Source organism: Oryzias melastigma, linkage group LG19, assembly GCF_002922805.2.
Source record: "Oryzias melastigma strain HK-1 linkage group LG19, ASM292280v2, whole genome shotgun sequence".
Taxonomy (NCBI): domain Eukaryota; kingdom Metazoa; phylum Chordata; class Actinopteri; order Beloniformes; family Adrianichthyidae; genus Oryzias; species Oryzias melastigma.
The window spans coordinates 21,759,278-21,777,404 of record NC_050530.1 but is presented as its reverse complement, the minus strand read 5'-3'; the positions used below and the strand labels follow the sequence as shown (position 1 = coordinate 21,777,404).

The 18,127-nt window shown below is 43.4% G+C and overlaps 1 protein-coding gene and 1 long non-coding RNA gene across 2 annotated transcripts in view; one reads left to right on the top strand and one right to left on the bottom strand.

Moving 5' to 3' along the window:
* Positions 1 to 419: 419 nt before the first annotated feature.
* On the bottom strand, positions 420 to 15,709 carry grnb (granulin b; the record flags this gene model as incomplete). Its single annotated transcript, XM_024284808.2, is given in 16 exon segments — positions 420 to 1,354; positions 1,826 to 2,071; positions 3,065 to 3,298; positions 3,369 to 3,617; positions 4,887 to 5,123; positions 5,205 to 5,438; positions 6,761 to 6,858; positions 7,668 to 7,818; positions 8,185 to 8,276; positions 8,354 to 8,483; positions 9,794 to 9,897; positions 11,405 to 11,546; positions 12,382 to 12,489; positions 14,624 to 14,752; positions 15,071 to 15,142; positions 15,422 to 15,709. Coding segments are annotated over 14 exon segments (2,301 nt in total). The 3' UTR covers positions 420 to 1,207.
* Positions 15,710 to 16,550: 841 nt separating this feature from the next.
* Positions 16,551 to 18,127, top strand: part of LOC112154137 — a 28,577-nt gene continuing 27,000 nt past the window's right edge. Inside the window, exon 1 of the long non-coding RNA XR_002920603.2 lies at positions 16,551 to 16,809. This is a non-coding gene — a long non-coding RNA (uncharacterized LOC112154137). The remainder of the gene's footprint in view (positions 16,810 to 18,127) is intronic.

The window sequence follows — 18,127 nt, the reverse complement described above, 5'->3', positions numbered from 1 at the left end:
GTTCATAGAAAGGATGTTAGTGTGAGCGGCGCTGGGGAGGCGGGGCTACAGCTGTCTCCCCAGAGCTGTTTGGCGTGCTTGAACAGGAAACTGATAAATTTGCTGCTTTTTTTAAATCAAAGAAACATTCAAAATCCATACAGAAAAAATGTAATCATAGAAAAGACGTCTAAAAAAATGACATTTGATTTTTATTGTTAAAAAGTATATTCCTTTTTTGGGATTTTATTTTTTTCTAACATGCCAATAACAATTAATCCATCAAACAATTGAAAAAAATAAATAAATTCAAAAAATATATGTAACTCTTGCATTTTTTAGGCTATATTTTGTCACTGCGGGACACCGGGGAGGAGAGGACGAGGCGTACACGTTGGCTGCTATGAACAGAAGAGTTAAGAACACACCAAACTAAAGGATGTTTTTAAAGGTTTTATTAACCCTTTTTCAAACACCAAGGGCGCAAAAAGTCACAGATTTCTCTTCGGGATGAGCCAAACTTTAAGAACCAAAATAAAAAGAAAATGCCAAAAAAACCCTGACTTCCAGGTAGAAACACTTTTGATGCAAAGACACTAGTAACCTGAAGAAGGCACACATTCTCTCTATTCTGTCAGTTTTCCTCTGCAGTCCAGCTAAAAGTATCTAAACAGTAAAAAAATGAAATGTGTAACACAGCTGTTCTTCTAAAACATAAAAACACACAAAAAATCCACCAACACAAACGAGGAGCAACATGGACAGTTCAAAGATCCTCTGGAAGAAGATTAGAGGAAAGAGACGAGAAGTCCACATTTTCTGAAATATGTTTGTTGTCTAAAATCTCTAACATGACTCAAATGAAACCAACTGAAGTCAAAACATCCTTAACGTCTGAAAGGAGGAGGTCTAGACAGTGTGGCTCCATCAGAGTACATTCATGTTGTCCTCACAGGCGTGATGAGGAGGATTCCAGATCTGGACTTTCAATCTGACCATCTCATAAACCAGGACAGCCCCTAACACAAACATTTCTAAGAGGAAAAGTAGCTTTAACCAAAGCAGAGGTTTAAAACATTTTAAATCATGCTAAGAACACGCATGGGCTCCTGAGCAGAGTTCCAATGAAACCAACTTTCAGTGGCTGCCGTCATGACAACCTCCACACAATCCTCCACAAGTACAGGATGGATAGAAAAGCTTCAAGGCTGAGTGTGATCAGTGTCAGTTAAAGTCCTTGTGGGACAAAGTCTGTCCTCTTGCCCCCAATCGAGGTGTCCCAGGTGAGCCGGGGCTCCAGAGTGCAGCCCCCCGTCTTCAGGTCGCACGAGGATCCAGCCGGGCAGCAGCGTTTGGAGTCCATGCAGCACACAGCCTGCAAGAACAAACCCAGGGAATACACAAGACATCATCCAACCTATCTATCCCAGGACAATCAGTGATGAGGTCAGATGTTTAACCCTTAAACACTGGAGCTCCAACCTTTATGTTCTTTGATTTACTGTTATTTTTTAATAGTTAACACGATAATTTCAGTAGATTGTGAAGGAGAAAAGCAGCTCGAGCCGTTTTTCTCCTTCACAATCTGCTGAAATCATCATGTTAACGGTTGAAAATTTACAATATGTTAAAGATTTTGTGCTTAAGCATCACAGATGACACCTCAGGTGTTAAGGGTTAAAGCAAAAGCAGAGATTTAAGTACACCAAAGGGAAGAAAAAAAAGCAATTTTCACATTTTTAAAAAGTCTGAACTGTTATTTGATCAACAAATTAAAAATAGATTTAAAGTCTGCATTTCCACACTGAGCTCCATGTCTGGGAAACCCCTCGTGTGCTGAACCTACCCCAGGTGAGGGGCAGCAGCCCCACTCTGTGGCTGAGATCCTACAGCAGGTGTCCTGTTTGGGGCACTTAAACTCCCCCATCCCGTCACATGGTACGTCCCGGGGGTCCTCCGAGTCGTTCAGGTTGGACAGCACCACTGGTGTCAGAGGGAGGCTTTGGCCGGCCTTCTTCTCGCAGGTTCCCGTCTGCATGTTGCAGGTGTAGCCTTGAGGACAGCAGTGCTCGTGGTCGGCACAGCAAACCGCCTGGCGCCCAACAGGAGACACAGCTTTACATTACAAACCCAAAGAACCTTTCTGTCCGTTCAAACACTGAAGACCCACTCCTATGAAATGGTGTTCTTGTAGCATCTGCTATGGGCGGGCCAAACTCTCCCTGCTCCACTCCAATTCTATGAGGATAATAGATCCATGTACATTTTCATTTTCCTCGTCTGAGCTGGAATCGGGATCAAACTGTACGGCTGCATGGATCCAATAATGCCTGTTTTTTTTTTTTTCTTTTTTATTTGCTACGCTAAAGTTAACTTGGGCTTGTGAGAGCCTATGAGCTAGCAAGAGAGAGTGTGAACAAAAGTTGATGGGAAATTAGAGGAGGCTAACTTTCTCCAAAAGTCCCGCCCACAACTCAGAGGTGAATTTCTAATGAGCCCTTTCTGCTGCAGAAAGTCTTAAATAAGAGACTTTTAAAACAAATTTAGGATACAAACCGAACAATCAGGGTTAAAAGATCACTGCTTTGAGAGTGTGACTTTAAAGCTGCCATACCATGAAAACTCAACTGTTTGAGCTTTTTAAGTGCATTATACTGTTCAATCCTCTTTATAAAGATCTCCAATTCGTGCATTTCTGAGTAATCCTCTAAAAACCTGTGCTCTCTGTAGCAGCCCCTCCCAAACAGAGGAAATCTTTAACGTCTGTTTCTTCATCCATGAATCATCTGGATGCTGTTGCTGTCTGCAGAAGACAGGCTCTCCTCTCCAGTCCCTTCCTCACCTAAACATCGCCTGCAACATTTTTCAAAGATCTACAGTTCTGGTTTTGGCTCCTTTTCTTTGCTCTCGTGTGCACACAGAGATCTGGGGTTTTGAAGTTGGTTTTCTGTGTTCCTCTGATTACAGGCTGACTAAAACAGCTTATCCTGCTTTGTTTTGGAGCTCTGACTCGGCGCTCCGAGCGTTAGTTCCTCTCCGTCTGCTCCTCTGAGGAACCTCTGTGGATGCACGCTGCTGTTCACACCTTGACCAGCGGGCAGCAGCCCCACCCTCCTGTCTTCAGCGGGCAGCAGGTGGTTCCTGAAGCACAGCTGCTCTTGTCGTCACATTTGATGTCAGCCACGCCGCTGGGCTCCGTCAGAGCGCGGACCTTGGTGAACCAGGGGAGCACGTGGGGACCTCTGGAGCAGGAGGAGCGGTGGGGTTGGCAGGTGTGTCCACGGGGACAACAGTGGTTTCCATCTTCACAGCACACAGCCTGAGAGACAGCACAGCCTTCCCTCAGACACTTTCCAAACATCAGGGACCGATCTGACCCGAGCACTGACCTGTGGCAGCGGGCAGCACCCCCACTGGTGGCTCTGCTCCATGAAGCAGCAGGTTGTGTCTCTGGGGCAGCTGGTCTGAGCATCACACTTGTTTTCATCATTCCCAGTTTGACCGGAGCGCTGCCGCACGGCCGGGAGCTTCTGCTGCCATGGCAGACTGGGACCGCCGGGTCGCTCACAGGTCTGCTCAGACACGTTGCACTTGTAGCCTTTGGGGCAGCAGTGCTGCAGATCAGAGCAGCACACAGCCTGGAGGAACAGGAGGCACATCAACTCCAACACGACGAACCAGATCCTGTCTGACCGTGTCAAAACAGGCCAAAAGAAGCCCTAAAACTCCATTAACACAAACACTAGCAAAAGCAAAAAGAATATTTTCAGCACTTATCTGACATCACCTATGGATGAAAAAATGTTTTCCAAATGTCCCAAGAAACCCAGAGAGCTCCTTCAGCTAGTCCTCCATTCTTTGTCTTCTTCTGGATGACTGTCTCTGAACCTTGAAAGTGAATGACTGACTGTAGCTTAAGGTTAAAGTCGGCATGTGACTGAGCTAACTTCCACTAAACCCTTAGAAACTCTTCTAGAGAAAGACTGAGCGTGTCACTGATGCCTCTTGTGTTTTAAACCCAAACCTGCTTCAGTTATTCCAGGGGTCAGCAAACTTTAACAGTAAAAGATCGTTTACTGCTGATCAAAACATAGAAGGAGCTGCATGCTTTAGCCTTTCAAGAAATTTGAATTTGCATTCAAAACCTTCTTTTTTAAATATGAATTATGTCTACTTTTGGCACGAACAAAAGCAAAAATATAACAGGAACCTAGCATCTCTCAAAACGTGATTTCTCTCTTTTTTTTAAACTTTGTTTCAAAATAAAAGCTGCTCTGTTCCAAACAGGATCCTCACAGCTCTGGAGAGCTAGTAACCAATGTTGTGCTGCACAAGATAATATGTGCTCTTAACTCATAAAAGATCAAACTTTTTACCAAAGTTTTTCTTTTCATATAAATCTGTTCATTCTGGAGGTAGAGTTGATCAAACAAGACGTCTTCAGGTCAACAGGATGTAAAAACCTACATACTTTATCATCTATGTGAACCTCAGACATCAATTTATACATTTAACTCATCTAAATTAAATATCTGCTAATTAAGTAATCCTTACTTTCTTTTTCTTTTTGTTCTTTTTCCCTCTTTGTCCTCAGCAGTCTTACACTGCTGGGTTTTGTTATTTTAGTTTGGGGTTGGATCTTGGTAGTCTTAGTTTTCTGGCTTTGTTTATTTGTTTTCTTTAGGTAGTTTTGGTTTGGCAGCCATTATCAGGGAGCTGCTGACTGACGGTCGACATGACTGGGTCAGCAGTCTCTATGACTTATTTTATGTTTGGAGCCACCATGGAGAGATTAAAGATCCACATGAGGATCTGGAGCTGCAGGTTGCTGATTCCTGAGTTATTCTTATGTTTAACATCATTTATAGAGTTCCACATGTTCCCCTGTACTGCTGTGGATTTCTAACCTGAGGTAGAGGGCAGCAGGCCCACCGTCCGGAGCTTTCCTTACAGCATGTGGTCCTCCCTGGACACACCGTGTCTGCGTCGCATTTCTCCTCCTTCATCTCTGATGTCAGACGAGGACGTTTGGTCAGCCAGGGCAGAGATGGGGAGAGACCTGAAGGATCGTCACAGGTTTCCGTCTCCAGGTTGCACACGGTGGCGTTTGGACAACAGTGAATGTGATCGTCACAGCAAACCGCCTGGCAGGTGAGCAGATCCCACACAGGTGAGCTCGTGAAGGCTTCTCTTCAATGTGCAGATGTGTCTGCAGACTGGAGTACCTGTGGCAGAGGACAGCAGGCCCAGCCTCCAGCCTCGGTCCTGCAGCAGGTGGCATCTCCAGGACAAGATGCTGACTCGTCACACTTGCTGTTTTTGCTTTGGTAAGGGAAGACACGCGTGTTGGAGAGCAGAGGAGTGACAGCAGAGCCTGACGGATCGTCACAGGTGGAAGCAGCCAGGTTGCAGACGGTTCCATGAGGACAGCAGTGCAGATGGTCTTTACAGCAAACAGCCTGTGTGGAGGCAGCACTCAGCATCACACGTCCAAAGGAAGAAGAAAACATCTCCACAAGACAGCAGAGTTTACGACTTTGACCCTGAAACGTGTCAAAGTCTAGCCCAGACTATTTTAGGGTACTGGTTCCGGATGCGATACCAGACGTGGACCAGGCTGGGGTTAGGGTACCGGTATTGACAGCGACCCGAGGTTCGGCCAAAAAGTTAAATTTTTAAAGTTCTAAAAATGTAACTTTAGGCCTAATCCGAATATTCCCCTTATCCCTTCCTCTTAGCCCTTCCCTTCAATTTGAAGAGGCAGTTGAAGTTGAAGTTGTGTCCGGATTTTTTTATTTTTTTTATTTCACCCTCCAAACGGAGTGGTCCAATGTCCACAGTCGTGAGGCTAAACCATGTCGTGCTGAGAATCACTTTTCTTCTCGTGGGTGAGCTCTGAGCCACTACTGTTGACATTTAAATGTAAGTAATGACTTTTTGTTGTAGCGTGACCTTTTTAAAGTTACAAAAACCGCTGTGGTTATGTATTTTCAAGCACTGGAAGCTCCGAGCTAATGCTAGCAGACCAGCGATTATTGATGACGTCATTGAACGAAAGTTAAGTCCGAAATATTAGACACTATTTTGTCATCACCCTCTGTTCTGAGGGATAAATGAAGATGAATGGAGAAGGGATGAGTCCAGATTGGGCCTTAGAGTTTTCAATAAATGTCATGAGCCCGTAACCTAAGGTGTGTTTGGGATTTTGGCCCATTGTGCGATTGAGTTTGACTGTGTTTGATTGTGTTTGCTTGTTTTACAATAGGACTTGATAAACAAAAAGCAAAAATATTTGTGCGTTTGCAGTAGTGAGATCAGAGTATGATGTGAGGATGACTGACACAGTTCTCCATCAACATTAGACTAGAAATAAACCCAACAGTGTTTACAGTGATGTTGGTCAGAACCTGAAGCTGCTTTCAGACTTCCCTCTGCCTCCTGGAGCTTCTGCACTGAGCAGGTGGGTCTTACCTTAGAACAGTAAGCCAATGAAAAGACAGCCAGCAGAGGCTGAGACTAGATATTCTGAAGACTTGTCTTCAAGTTCAGACAAGATTCTGCAGGAGTAAGAACAGCTGCTGTTCAACATCTGAGCACCAGTGAAAATGACAATGGAAACCTGTCTGGAGAGTCTCCTTTCATCACTTTTTATGGAACATTTTGTACCTAAATCAATGTTTGCACTCTAAATGATGACGAGGGTCTTTTGTTGGGTGTCATTGATCAGTGTGAAGCGGCGGCGGCGGCGGCGGCTGCGGCTGCTGCAGTGGCGGCTCCCTACCTCCGGTAAAGGACAGCAGGCCCATTGTCCTTTGGAAGACCTGCAGCAGGTGTTTCCGTCAGCACAAGCTACAGAGGCGTTACAGGGAACAGCCAGACCTGAAAGACAAACATCACACCTGAGCACGTCTGCAAACTTGACCTAAGACTGCACTGATTACATTCCAACATCTTTGATAGGCTTCATATTTGTCTACAAAGGACCAAAGAAGGCAGAAAAATGTTCTATTAAATCTGCATGTTTACCTTTCAGAACAGTCAGGGTCAGCATCAACTACTTTAATACTGTTTTAAAGTTGAAATCACATCAGCAATAAGATGTCTAAATCCTAAACAACATACATTTAATTAGTCTGAGAAAGTTGGGATTAAAAATGTCTCTAAAAGTTTAGTCTGGTGGTGTTTTTGTGGCTTTTTTTTCTCTTTCCATTACATGAATCTATCCAGGAATCTCTGCTGATATGAACTTCATGCTCTTACATCTCAGATTATTTGAACGTGCCTTACTGAAAAAAGAATTCATGAATTCATTCATGTTTTCCTAAATTTGACTGCATCCACATTGCATCTATGAAGATGACCTCACCAGAGAGGTTACTTCTATACCAGGGATGGGCACGTTTTCACTTAAGGGCCACAAAGGCTTATAAAATCAACAAAAAGGCTGGGGCTTTAGTAACCTACTTCATAAAAGAAGAAAATAACAGGGAATCTGGACAAAAACATTCTTTAATTTTGACTGGAAACTAATGTATATACTTTAAAGCAGGGGTGTCAAACTCAATCGCACAGGGGACCAAAATCCAAACACACTTTAGGTCACGGGGCGAACAGGAGAAACATTTATTGAACAAACTAAAACTACATTTTTAAAACCTGTTCTATACCATCTACACAGACACACACACCTTTTAGTCGGTCTGTTTTCTGTCTCACCACAGACAGTGGCATCATCACTGACTCTGCGGCGCCCTCTGAAGCTGCCGCACAGGTGCTGTGGACCAGGTCGCATGTGGTGCCTGCAGGGCAGCAGTGAATGTGATCGGAACAGCACACAGCCTGAAAAACAGGCAAAGAAATAGTAAGAAAAGCAGTTTTTGATTCAGTCTGGCTTTCAGAGCAGACACATCTTTGGCTGCTGATGGTTAAAGCATCTGAAACACTTCAGATGTGTGTCCTTTTAAGAGGGTTTAGTTAAACACTGACATCTGAATTCTACTAACTGAGCAGGTGAATATCTCTGACAGGATTATTGAGAAAACCTGAAGAGTATTGAATCTGAGAGGGTTGACTCCTGTCACACCAACGTCTGATTAAATATGATCAAATACATCTCCAACAGTCTAGAGCAAAGGAGACTAAAGAGGGAACATGTCAACAGCATAAAAAGCCAGTGATGGAAAACCAGCACTCCAGGTGACTCACGTTGGGCATGGGACAGCAGCCGAACGTGCCGGTGTCCAGCTGACAGCATGTGGAGCCGTCTGGACACACAGTCTTTTGGTCTGGACACATAACTGACGGGCAGACAGAGCAGATGGATCAGGGGATGCGGTTCTGTGTGGGGTCCGTTCTGCAGCAGGAAGCGTCTTACCGTCTTCAGGTAGAGCAAAGATCTTTCTTATCGGCTCCACAGACGCCTCACCGGACTTGCAGACTCCCAGCTCCAGGTCACACGTGCTGTTGCCAGGGCAACAGTGCAGATGATCGCTGCAGCATGTGGCCTGCACATGGCCCATGTCAGGAGGAGAGAGAATGGAGCATGTTCATGCAGGAAGCAGCTTCCTCTGTACATCAACAGCACCAGAACATCCTCTGTGGGTCCACAGCATCACATGGAGTGGAGCTTTGTTAAGTGTGGGGGAGGAGTAGCTTCCTGCCCCATATTAGAGGAGTCACTTCTCACAGGGTTCAGTCTGCTTCTTCAGTTCATCCAATACACCATAGTAAGGTGTGTTTTTAACAGCATCATTCAGCTCACACAGACAGATGCCAGCTAATCCCACTTTGCAGACAGAAAAATGAAAAAAAGACATATTCTATAAAGGTCGACCTTTGGTGGTTCTGGTTCAGAACCCCCAGCCGGGACTCAAACAGGGGGCATCTTACTGTTAAGGTAAGAGTTCTAACCACTGCACCACAGCGCTGTCCATCTTGTTTTAATACCAAAAAACGGAAGGAAAGAAGCTGCACGATTCATTAAAAGTTTAATAAACTATCATCTTAATCATCTTTATTTGTAGTTAGTTTAAAGCTAATGATGTTAAAATGTGCTTTACATCCAGTTTATGGATGACCAGATTAATTGACTAATCTGAAAATTAACAAGTGATTAGTCGACTATTAAAATCATCGTTTGTGGCAGCACTAGTTAGATTTTACTTAGTCAAAGTTCAATAATGTGAAGAGGGAAAACAGCCCATGTGTTTGGTTACTTTCTGAGTGCATTTCATCTTAATCCTCTTTCCTCCAGTAGAGAGGCAAGGCTTGGGAAGAACCAGACGACCTGTTTAGGTGTCTATCTAACCTCCAGCTGAGACTGATGAAGGTCTCAGTCAGTCCTGTTAGGAGTTTATCTTTGCAGGACTAAAATAAACTCTTATTTACCATCATGCGATAGTACAATAAGTACACTAATAGCAGAATACTGTAATGAAAACAAGCCTTAAATGTTCCACATTCATCAGGTGGATTGTCCTGTTACAGGTGGTGTTTAGTTCAGTGACACCTGCTCCATCATAAACAGACACCTGAACCGTAGGAGAAGACTCAAATACCAATGCTTTATGTAGCTGCTGCCTGTGGACCAGAATACCCTTCAGTCTGTCCACAGGTGAGCTACAGGAGGCGTTGTACCTCTGAAGGATTCAGACTCAATATCCTGGTAAATGTGCTGAATTGGACAGATAATATGTAGAAAAGTATTTCAGGAGAGACATTCAAAGTTGTGATATTTTGACACGATTGTTCACAGTTGGTTTGATTGAATCCTTAAAGCAGTGAAGACCCTTTTCCCTGTGGAGTAACTGAGTACCTCTGGGTAGGGGCAGCAGCCGTAGTCTCCACTGGTCAGCAGGCAGCAGGTGAAGGAGCTGGGGCAGCTGCTTTTGCCCCCAGGACACACCACTGAGGCGGCAGCTGCAGATCAGAGAGGGCAGAAACATGTCCATCAATTCAAGAAAACTGTGTGATACGTGCACGTCCACACACACGTGCACTGTGCAGAAATAACCATTTCAGGTTCGGCAGAGCTCTGACATCACCGTGTGCTGTCACTTCACTTTTCTCTGCTGCTCATTTCTCATCAACATGGACAACTGAGGAAGGAGATCAACAAGAGCGTTTACAGCCGAATGCTTCTAAGTGTTTCTTGCATTCACACATTACTGGATTTGAGCCGTTAATGCAGTTCCAGTAGCAAAGATTTCCAATTTCAATGTTAGGTCAATGTACAGACACGGTCCAGAGATCCTGCAGCGTGATTTGAGCATCACAGTGCAGAGGAGACTTAAAAAATCTGAACTTTGATGAGGACGTGTTGCTTTAACCAACCAGCAACTCAGCTTTGGCCCACTAAGCATTTAATGACTCCTTCAGTGGGTGGAGTCTAAAACCAGCACAGGGGAGGATCTGGTTGTTCTCCTCCTGAACTTTCAGATGTTTTTATTTACTTTGAGACAATGATCAAATGAACCCTCTGATTTTATTCTTATTTTCCCTCCTCAGACTTATGCAGGACAGAAAGTCAAACTGGGTCATAGAGAGGCAGAAGTAGCGCTGAAAGCGTCCATCATTCAGATGCAGCTCTTGCAGTACATGGTGAAACTAGGGTTGTAATGAGTATCCGGGTAATCGGATACTCGCAATCTGCTCCCGAAAATTCCAGTACAAATATTTGTAACATCAAAGATTGCCGATTCTCGATCTTTGTAAATATAGCAGAGAGTAGCAAAATATTATCTGAGGACGATGTATTTTATGCTCTTAAATGCAGAATAATGTTGGATTTTAAGTTTATGAACTGAAACAAACTTGAAAGAGCAGCACTACTGTCACCAGAAGTAAACAAATCTTCATGTCGTGAAGCTTCCGGTTTTCAAAGTAAAACTAGCGAGAGCTTTTATCCTTTCAAAAACTGAGACTGGAGTTCTGCTCACAGACAGAACATCTGAAAAAATTAATTTGCTTTAAGGCCGGAGCTTTAGCTCCAGTGTTTACATTCTTTTGGCTATGATAACTCTTCAGTAGCTGATGTAATTAACGAAACTCCGGTGGATTCTGAAGCGGAGAAACGCAGCCTTGAGCTGATATGCTGCTCTGCACAGCAGTGAAGTGTGGATGTGATCAACGTGAATCAGCTGATGCTGCCGTGAAAAAAAAAAAACTTTTTTCATACGGGCTCTCCACCAAAATGTAATGCTTGGAACGATCAGTAGTGATCAGGCTGGAAACCTCTGGTGGTAGCTCCTCCCACACGCGTCCGGGTGTCAGAGGTTATGAACACATTTTTGAACAGTCATTTCACCACATGTCCAAACAGAGGCGGCCGACACAAATTTGTGGTGCACTTGTGTTTAGGCTGAATGCAGCTTTAGTTTTAGAAATGAGATGCTGACATGGAAAAAGCTTGTTTGAAGGCCCCCACCTGGTTGAAGCCCCTCCCTTGTGGCAGGCAGCTTCTTCAGCATGGGGAAAGACTGCAGAGATGGAGACACACACTTGGAGTGCACCAAGTCACAAGACGTCCCTTCAGGGCAACAGTGACGCTCATCCTCACAGCACACCGCCTGCAGAGAGAAGCAAATCACTCGTGACAACCAGGAGCAGCACTCGGGCAAGACACAGCGCTGCTCCTCCTGGAGACGAGGAGGAGGAAGAGGAGGAGGAGGAGGGACGCTGAACGAGGAGAGCTTCCTTGTTTGAAGACGAATTAAATCATTTCTGCTGTTGTGAGCTTTATGCTGCTCACTAAAGAACACAAACAAATGATCATTCCAGTAAGTGACAGAGGAGTTTTTGCTGTTTGAATTCAATGAACATGCATTCATCCATCCTTTCCCTGCATCAAAGAACTGGTGGTTCTGACCCAAACTCAGGTTTCTGCTGACAAACTGTTGGGTTCGGTTTCTGTGAGGTTCCCATGTTAGAGGAAAGTTTTTGTCTCCGAAGTCAATCTTTAAAAACAGGGAGTTAGAAGTCAGACTTTGAGAATCTCCAAACATTCCAGGACGACTTTCCGTGGTTTGGGATTTTGTTCATTCTGTTGTCGGCACAGAACACAATGAATAAAATGAGATGAATGAGAGCCGTTTAGAAAGTAGAGTTTGTCATGTTTGCTCTCATTCAAGGTAGACTTTAAATTTGTTATTACTATTTTCCTCATTCATCACATTTGTTGCTTTTGCTCCATTAACAGAACACATACTTTTTCTGAGATTTAAATTTCAAACCTTTATCCTTCAAACCCTGGAGCAAGTCTCAACATCCTAAGATCCTCAGTTACCCTTGGGGCCCAAACTGGGGCTTTATCTAAGAGCAATTCACCAGCATGTGATGCCATCTAGGCAGCTGAACCCTCACAAACAGAAAAGCAGGCCTTGTGGGTCTGTGACCGCTCCTCACCTTGGGGAAAGGACAGCAGCCCCAGGAGCCATCGGGGAGTTGGCAGCACGTGGTGTCGTCCGGACACTCGGACTCCTGATCCGGACAGATAACTGCCCCCACCCTCCTCTGGAGCCACACCGATGACAGCAGGGCGGAGAAGAAGAGACAAGAATGAACACAACTCCCAACAAATCCATTTACTGCTGAACAAACGACCTGCAGACGCGCAGTAACTCAAGCATGTGATCTCTGCAAGTCATCTGTATGTCAGACGAGTCGCTCAGCATCCAAGAATCCACCACTAACAAGTGTTTTGGATGGTCAGGCATCCAAAAGCTGAAGAAAATGTTGATTTGTGTCTTTAAAATGTTTCACTTCATGCCTTCTGCCCAATGAATCTGTGAGACAGAGTCCACTTTTACACAGAACCAGGACCTGTTGGTCTGAAGGTGAAACATTCTGTTCTTATCAGACTAAAACACGCTCGTCTCTTTAACAACAGCAAATGCACTCCCCCTGTCAAAATAAAAGTCCCAGTGTCAGTTTGACCACATGGATCTCCAGCGGGAAAGTGTGTTATCTAATCCAGCCTTCATTATCTTTGTACAAAAATGCATGTTAACCTTTAAACAGTAAAGTGACGAACAGGAGCTTTGTTCAGATTCTGTTTCCACAGAAAAATGAGGAAAAATCTTAATATTTCTCATAAAACAATCAAAAACGTCAACTATCATTTTTTTAAGTGTTCAAATCCTGCAGGAGCTGGTTTTAAAAAACATCAATATTTATTCTTGGTGAAATAAACAGTTAAAACAGACAGAAAAACAAAGAGAAAAACATCAAGACTGGATCCTCAGTTTGTTTATGGGGCATTAAGGAATGTGAGCATTGGAGCTGAAACAACGACAGGGTCCACATGAATGGTCGCCCAGGGCAACAAGCTGGGTCTCCCACTGAACGGCATCATACAAACATCCACTTTGTGCTGCACACGTGTCCCAATCACCGTATGACCTACACTCAGGACAATGCTCAGTTTAGGATGTTCTTCAGAGTTCCTTCACATAAATGAAAACCTTCCTCTGCATCTGCATACACTTAAGAAAACTCCAGCTTTTATCACAACGAACCAACAACCAACCAACGAATGAATGAAATGGATTATTTCAAGCAATCAGGTAATAATACATCAATTAGACATGTTTCATAATCAGTCACATCCAGAAACATGTCAGACATTGGATAACTAGACATCAAAAAGGGAGTAGGAGGAAGCGAACTTATACAATCCCTCCATGGCTGGACCGTAACATGTTCATTAGATGGGTGATCAACATCCCGTTCATTCAGGATATTAAGGATCCTAAAGATCAGTGATGTGACTAAATTTGAAACATCCACAGAATTCGTTGGACCTGTCTTAGATTCATGCAGCAGAGGTGCTAGCTTAGCTTCAAGTTGCAGCAAAGGTGTTAGCTTAGCTTGGATGTCAGCAAGCACCGCTCTGAGCTCCACCAGCATCTTGATTTTTCTTCTGCACCATTTTAAGCTCTTTCTGTTGCAGAATTACAACTGTTTTGCAGTAAATCTGTGATAATTTAAGATTAAAAAGACGTCTTTTAAAGAAAGTTGAGGACAGTTGAAGACGCGCCAGAACTCCGCAGCTGTATGTCCACACAGCAACAACTGCTTCACTTCTACACCCTTAACGTCTCAGCAATTTGGACAAATGTCCAAATGCAGTCCTCCATCACACCTGGAATGTGACTTATTCAAACTCTTGGGTAACAAACACTCTGTGGTTTCAGCTTTTGACACACTTTGTGTAACTTGATTTCTCTAAAGAAAAGAAGAATTTCTCCACATCCTGTTGTTTCAAAGCTCTAAGTCTGCTGTCACTGCAATCAAATTAACTTGCTTCCAGCAACTCCACAGACACAGAAAAACCCAGCAGGTTGTCTTTCTGACCGTAAATAGAAAAAATAAAGATTATACATCAGCTTTCAATGAGTTTCCAGTAACCAAGAACACATAAGCATTGCACCAGGAGTGGAGAAAATCTACAGATACAATGATTTCACACACTGATGCAGAAAATATATTTCTAAACCCAGATCATAACACTCTATACACTAGTTTGTTGAGTAAACATTAAAACTACACCTTTTGTTTTAGAGGATTTTGAGATAGCTTTAATTACCAAATCATATTAACCCCCAAAACACATTTTGTAATGTAGATAAAATATTTTTTTCCTCACAGGAGACAGCGGACATCTGTATCCTCCATCGCTCTCCAGGAAGCATTTGTTCCCGTCTTCACACATGGCTCCATCAGGACGGAGCAGGCCGACACTGAGCCCAACCAGAACCACACACAAGGCCCTCATCTGTGGAGACAAAAGAGAACCAGGCCCGGTTTGACAGGATACAGAACCTCTTCAAGGTTTCACTGTGCAGCTGCACATCCTCATTGTGCAAAAACTCACAAATATAAGATTCTAAAAGGTAAAATAAAAAACACTGCTGAAAGTCAACACACACACACACATGCAGTAACAGGTTTTAAAGTGACCTCAAGCATCTCATTTGTTTACTCTTATTATTAGACTTTGATGTATCTCCTTCACCACATTCATTCATTCATATCCATTATTTTTAAAACGCCATGAAAGGTTTGCAGATTTGACATCGTCGAGTCATTCTACCTCAGCGGATGGAGAAGATGCAGCTCAGCAGAGAACAACAGAACGCTCACAGACTCATCCTCTTCTGACGACCTGGGAAAAACACAAACAAACAAACAAACAACCGGCGGGCGTGAGGGGATGTTTGAGAGCATTCTGAGCAGGAATTAGGACGGAAAGGGAGAAACTGTTACGGTTAAAGTACTTCGTCAGAAACGAGCTAGCTGCTGTTAGCCCAAATAATCCAAATCACTAATCAATTTACCTTAACAGGCTAGCAGATAGCTGGGAAGACATTTTCTTTTCCTCTCTTTCTTTATTATTTTTTTTATTTTTGTTGTGTAAAAACTGCAAAACGGAGGAGAAACTTACCTCACAGCTGTGTCAAAACATGTCCAGTCCTCGCGAATCTCCCTGGTTGAGCAGACACAACAGCAAAGGTGTTCCTCCGTTAGGCTAGTAATCACATGACACGCTGACACGTGACCCCGACAGCGGTCTCGCGCCTTAAATCTGCAGTACATAGCAGACAACGGTAGGGGGCGACATAAAGCCGGCTCTGTGGGTGAAAGGCTGCCATGCAGCAAACCTTGGTTCAGTCCATAGACTGTAAAAAACAATGGACAGATCGAGCAATGAGGTCCCCCATTGGAAATGCATTACTTCCTCTCCTCGCGAAAGTAGGCCGGTCAGGAGAATCGTACAAGTCATTGTTGAAGCCTTTGAGGGAGAACCATTCCAACATTTGATTCTGTCAGCGGTCCTTTTGTATTTACTTACATTTATTCCTTTTTGTCGAGATAAAAGGAGCATTTGGGTGACGCTGCTGGAGAAATGCGCGTGTCCCTCTCGCGCGCACCGCAGCTTTTCAGTTGTCATTCGCGGCCAGGTTATAGTTTGTCTCGCGGTCCTGAGACGGCTGCGTCTAATTCAGGCTGAAGCTGGAAAATTGCGGCGAAGCTTAAACTTTGGTTGGTGATTTTATGCGCATATATGTAACTTATAATTTATAAGCTACAACCCAAACAGTGAAATAACGAAAAACGAACGTTAAACAAAGAAAAAAGTCCAAAGCACATAACCTCAGAGTGAAATCTATTTCTACAGAGTAAATCCTCATCTAAAAATGTCGACAGCATGCTCCTCTTGTTGTTTTAAACTGCTGCATCGGTACATTCCATTGAGGAAAACAACAGTAGGACAATGATTACATTGTTGAATTGTAAAGTAGGTGTTAAAAGCTCTTCACAGAGCCATTGATGAAGTCTGCTCCCATTGGCTACCCGTCATGTGTCACTCAAACGCCCCAGACGGTCCACGTCAGACCCACAAACGCTTATTGAGCCATCTGATTGGTCAATTTATAACTCTAATAACTTGTGATAATGGAAAAAAATCTTTAAAAAAATTAGGATTAGAAAAAAGAAGTTAAGCAGAAAGCAGCAGAGGAAGAATGATTATTCTGACATATAAAATGACTGAGAAATAATAGTCTGTTTCTCAATGTAAGTCAATGGGACTTTGGCCTTTTTGCAACCCAGTGGTACTTCCTATATGGAACACGGAAGGAGGGGGGGCTTGCTTTGTCCAGTTATTCTATATACAGTCTATGGTCCAAATTCACTGCACTTAACATCCGGTCTACCCGCTAACGAAGGACCCGGCCATCGGAGATCGCGAAAACCACGGCCTAAGGAGGATGCGGAACCCGAATTTGGACACAGCCAACGTCACATCACTATTTACAACCACAAAATGCGGTAGGAGACCGCTGTATTTTCAACAGTTATGGCTATGTCATCTTTAGATGATGACAGTCTGGGTCTGAGCCTTGTCTTTGATACAGGCGGCTTACTTGGAGTTAGCGGCGGAAATTCCAACTCAAACATGTCGGCTAGCTAGCAAGCTAGCGGCCACGAATATTTAAAGGAGTTAGCTAGCTAACTCCAACAACGTCGGAGTTTGCTGCAGACCAACATTCTCGTTTTTTCCCACCATGGCGATCACAAAAGATCAGAAAAAATATTCAGAAAAAAACTTTACAAAGTAAGGTTGGTTTTCACAACTTTTTGAATAAAAGTAGTTGCGCAGCAAGGCAAACTGAAGATCACCAGGATGCCGGAATTGCGTCACATTTCTCCCAGCATGCACTGCGGCTCAAAATTTATTTTTTTAAAGAAAAAAAACCCTTTAAAGTCATTCTTATTTTTAATTTACAAGTAACAAACATAAAGTACGGATTCCAAATTTGTCTAAAACGCACTTTTATTTAAAGCTCAAAACCATTAGTTTACAAGTATGTTCGTATGGTGGGGTTTATATACCGCTCGCCACCAAATGCACTAACATAGAACTAGTGGTACTGGACTCCCGTGCTGGGGAGTACGGTAATAAGGTGAAGGGCTGGCAAGGTCTGTGCTCCCCGGTTGGGCACAGACTGGTTGACATGTTACCCAGACCGACTGTGCCCATTCGATGACGTGGTTCAATCAGACGTCATTGAATGAGGTGGGCCAATGGGTGTCATCAGCACAATGGCACCCATTGGAGCCAGTCAGACGTGGGCGTCTCCAGCCAGTACCTTCAACACTAGTTACTTTTTCATGATATTTTCAGTTGGACTATTGAATAGCCTCCATCTACGATCTGATTATTATTTTTTAAAATTATTATTTTTAAAATTACACCCTCCAAACAGAAGGTTCCAAAGCCCACCATTGGAGAGTAAGCTGCGTCACGTGCTATGAACCACACAAGTTTACATTTAAATGTAAGAGCACATTTTAAAAACTGGAACAACTAATGACAAGGCCAGCTAAATATTTTAGAGGGGTCGCCAAGATGGCGGAATAAGCGGTTAAACTGTTCTGGCTCCAATGCTTTACCTGGAAAAAAAAAACAAGTGTTTCCGTGTAAAAAAAAATTGAAAGAATTTCCACGCAATTAAATAGCGTTGATGGAACAAAAAGCAGCTTTGTTTGTTCAACTTCATACATTAATGTTCAGTGAATGAAATTTAATTAAGCAAAGATTTAGTTATGTTAATTGTAACATTATCTAATTAGGACAACATAATTA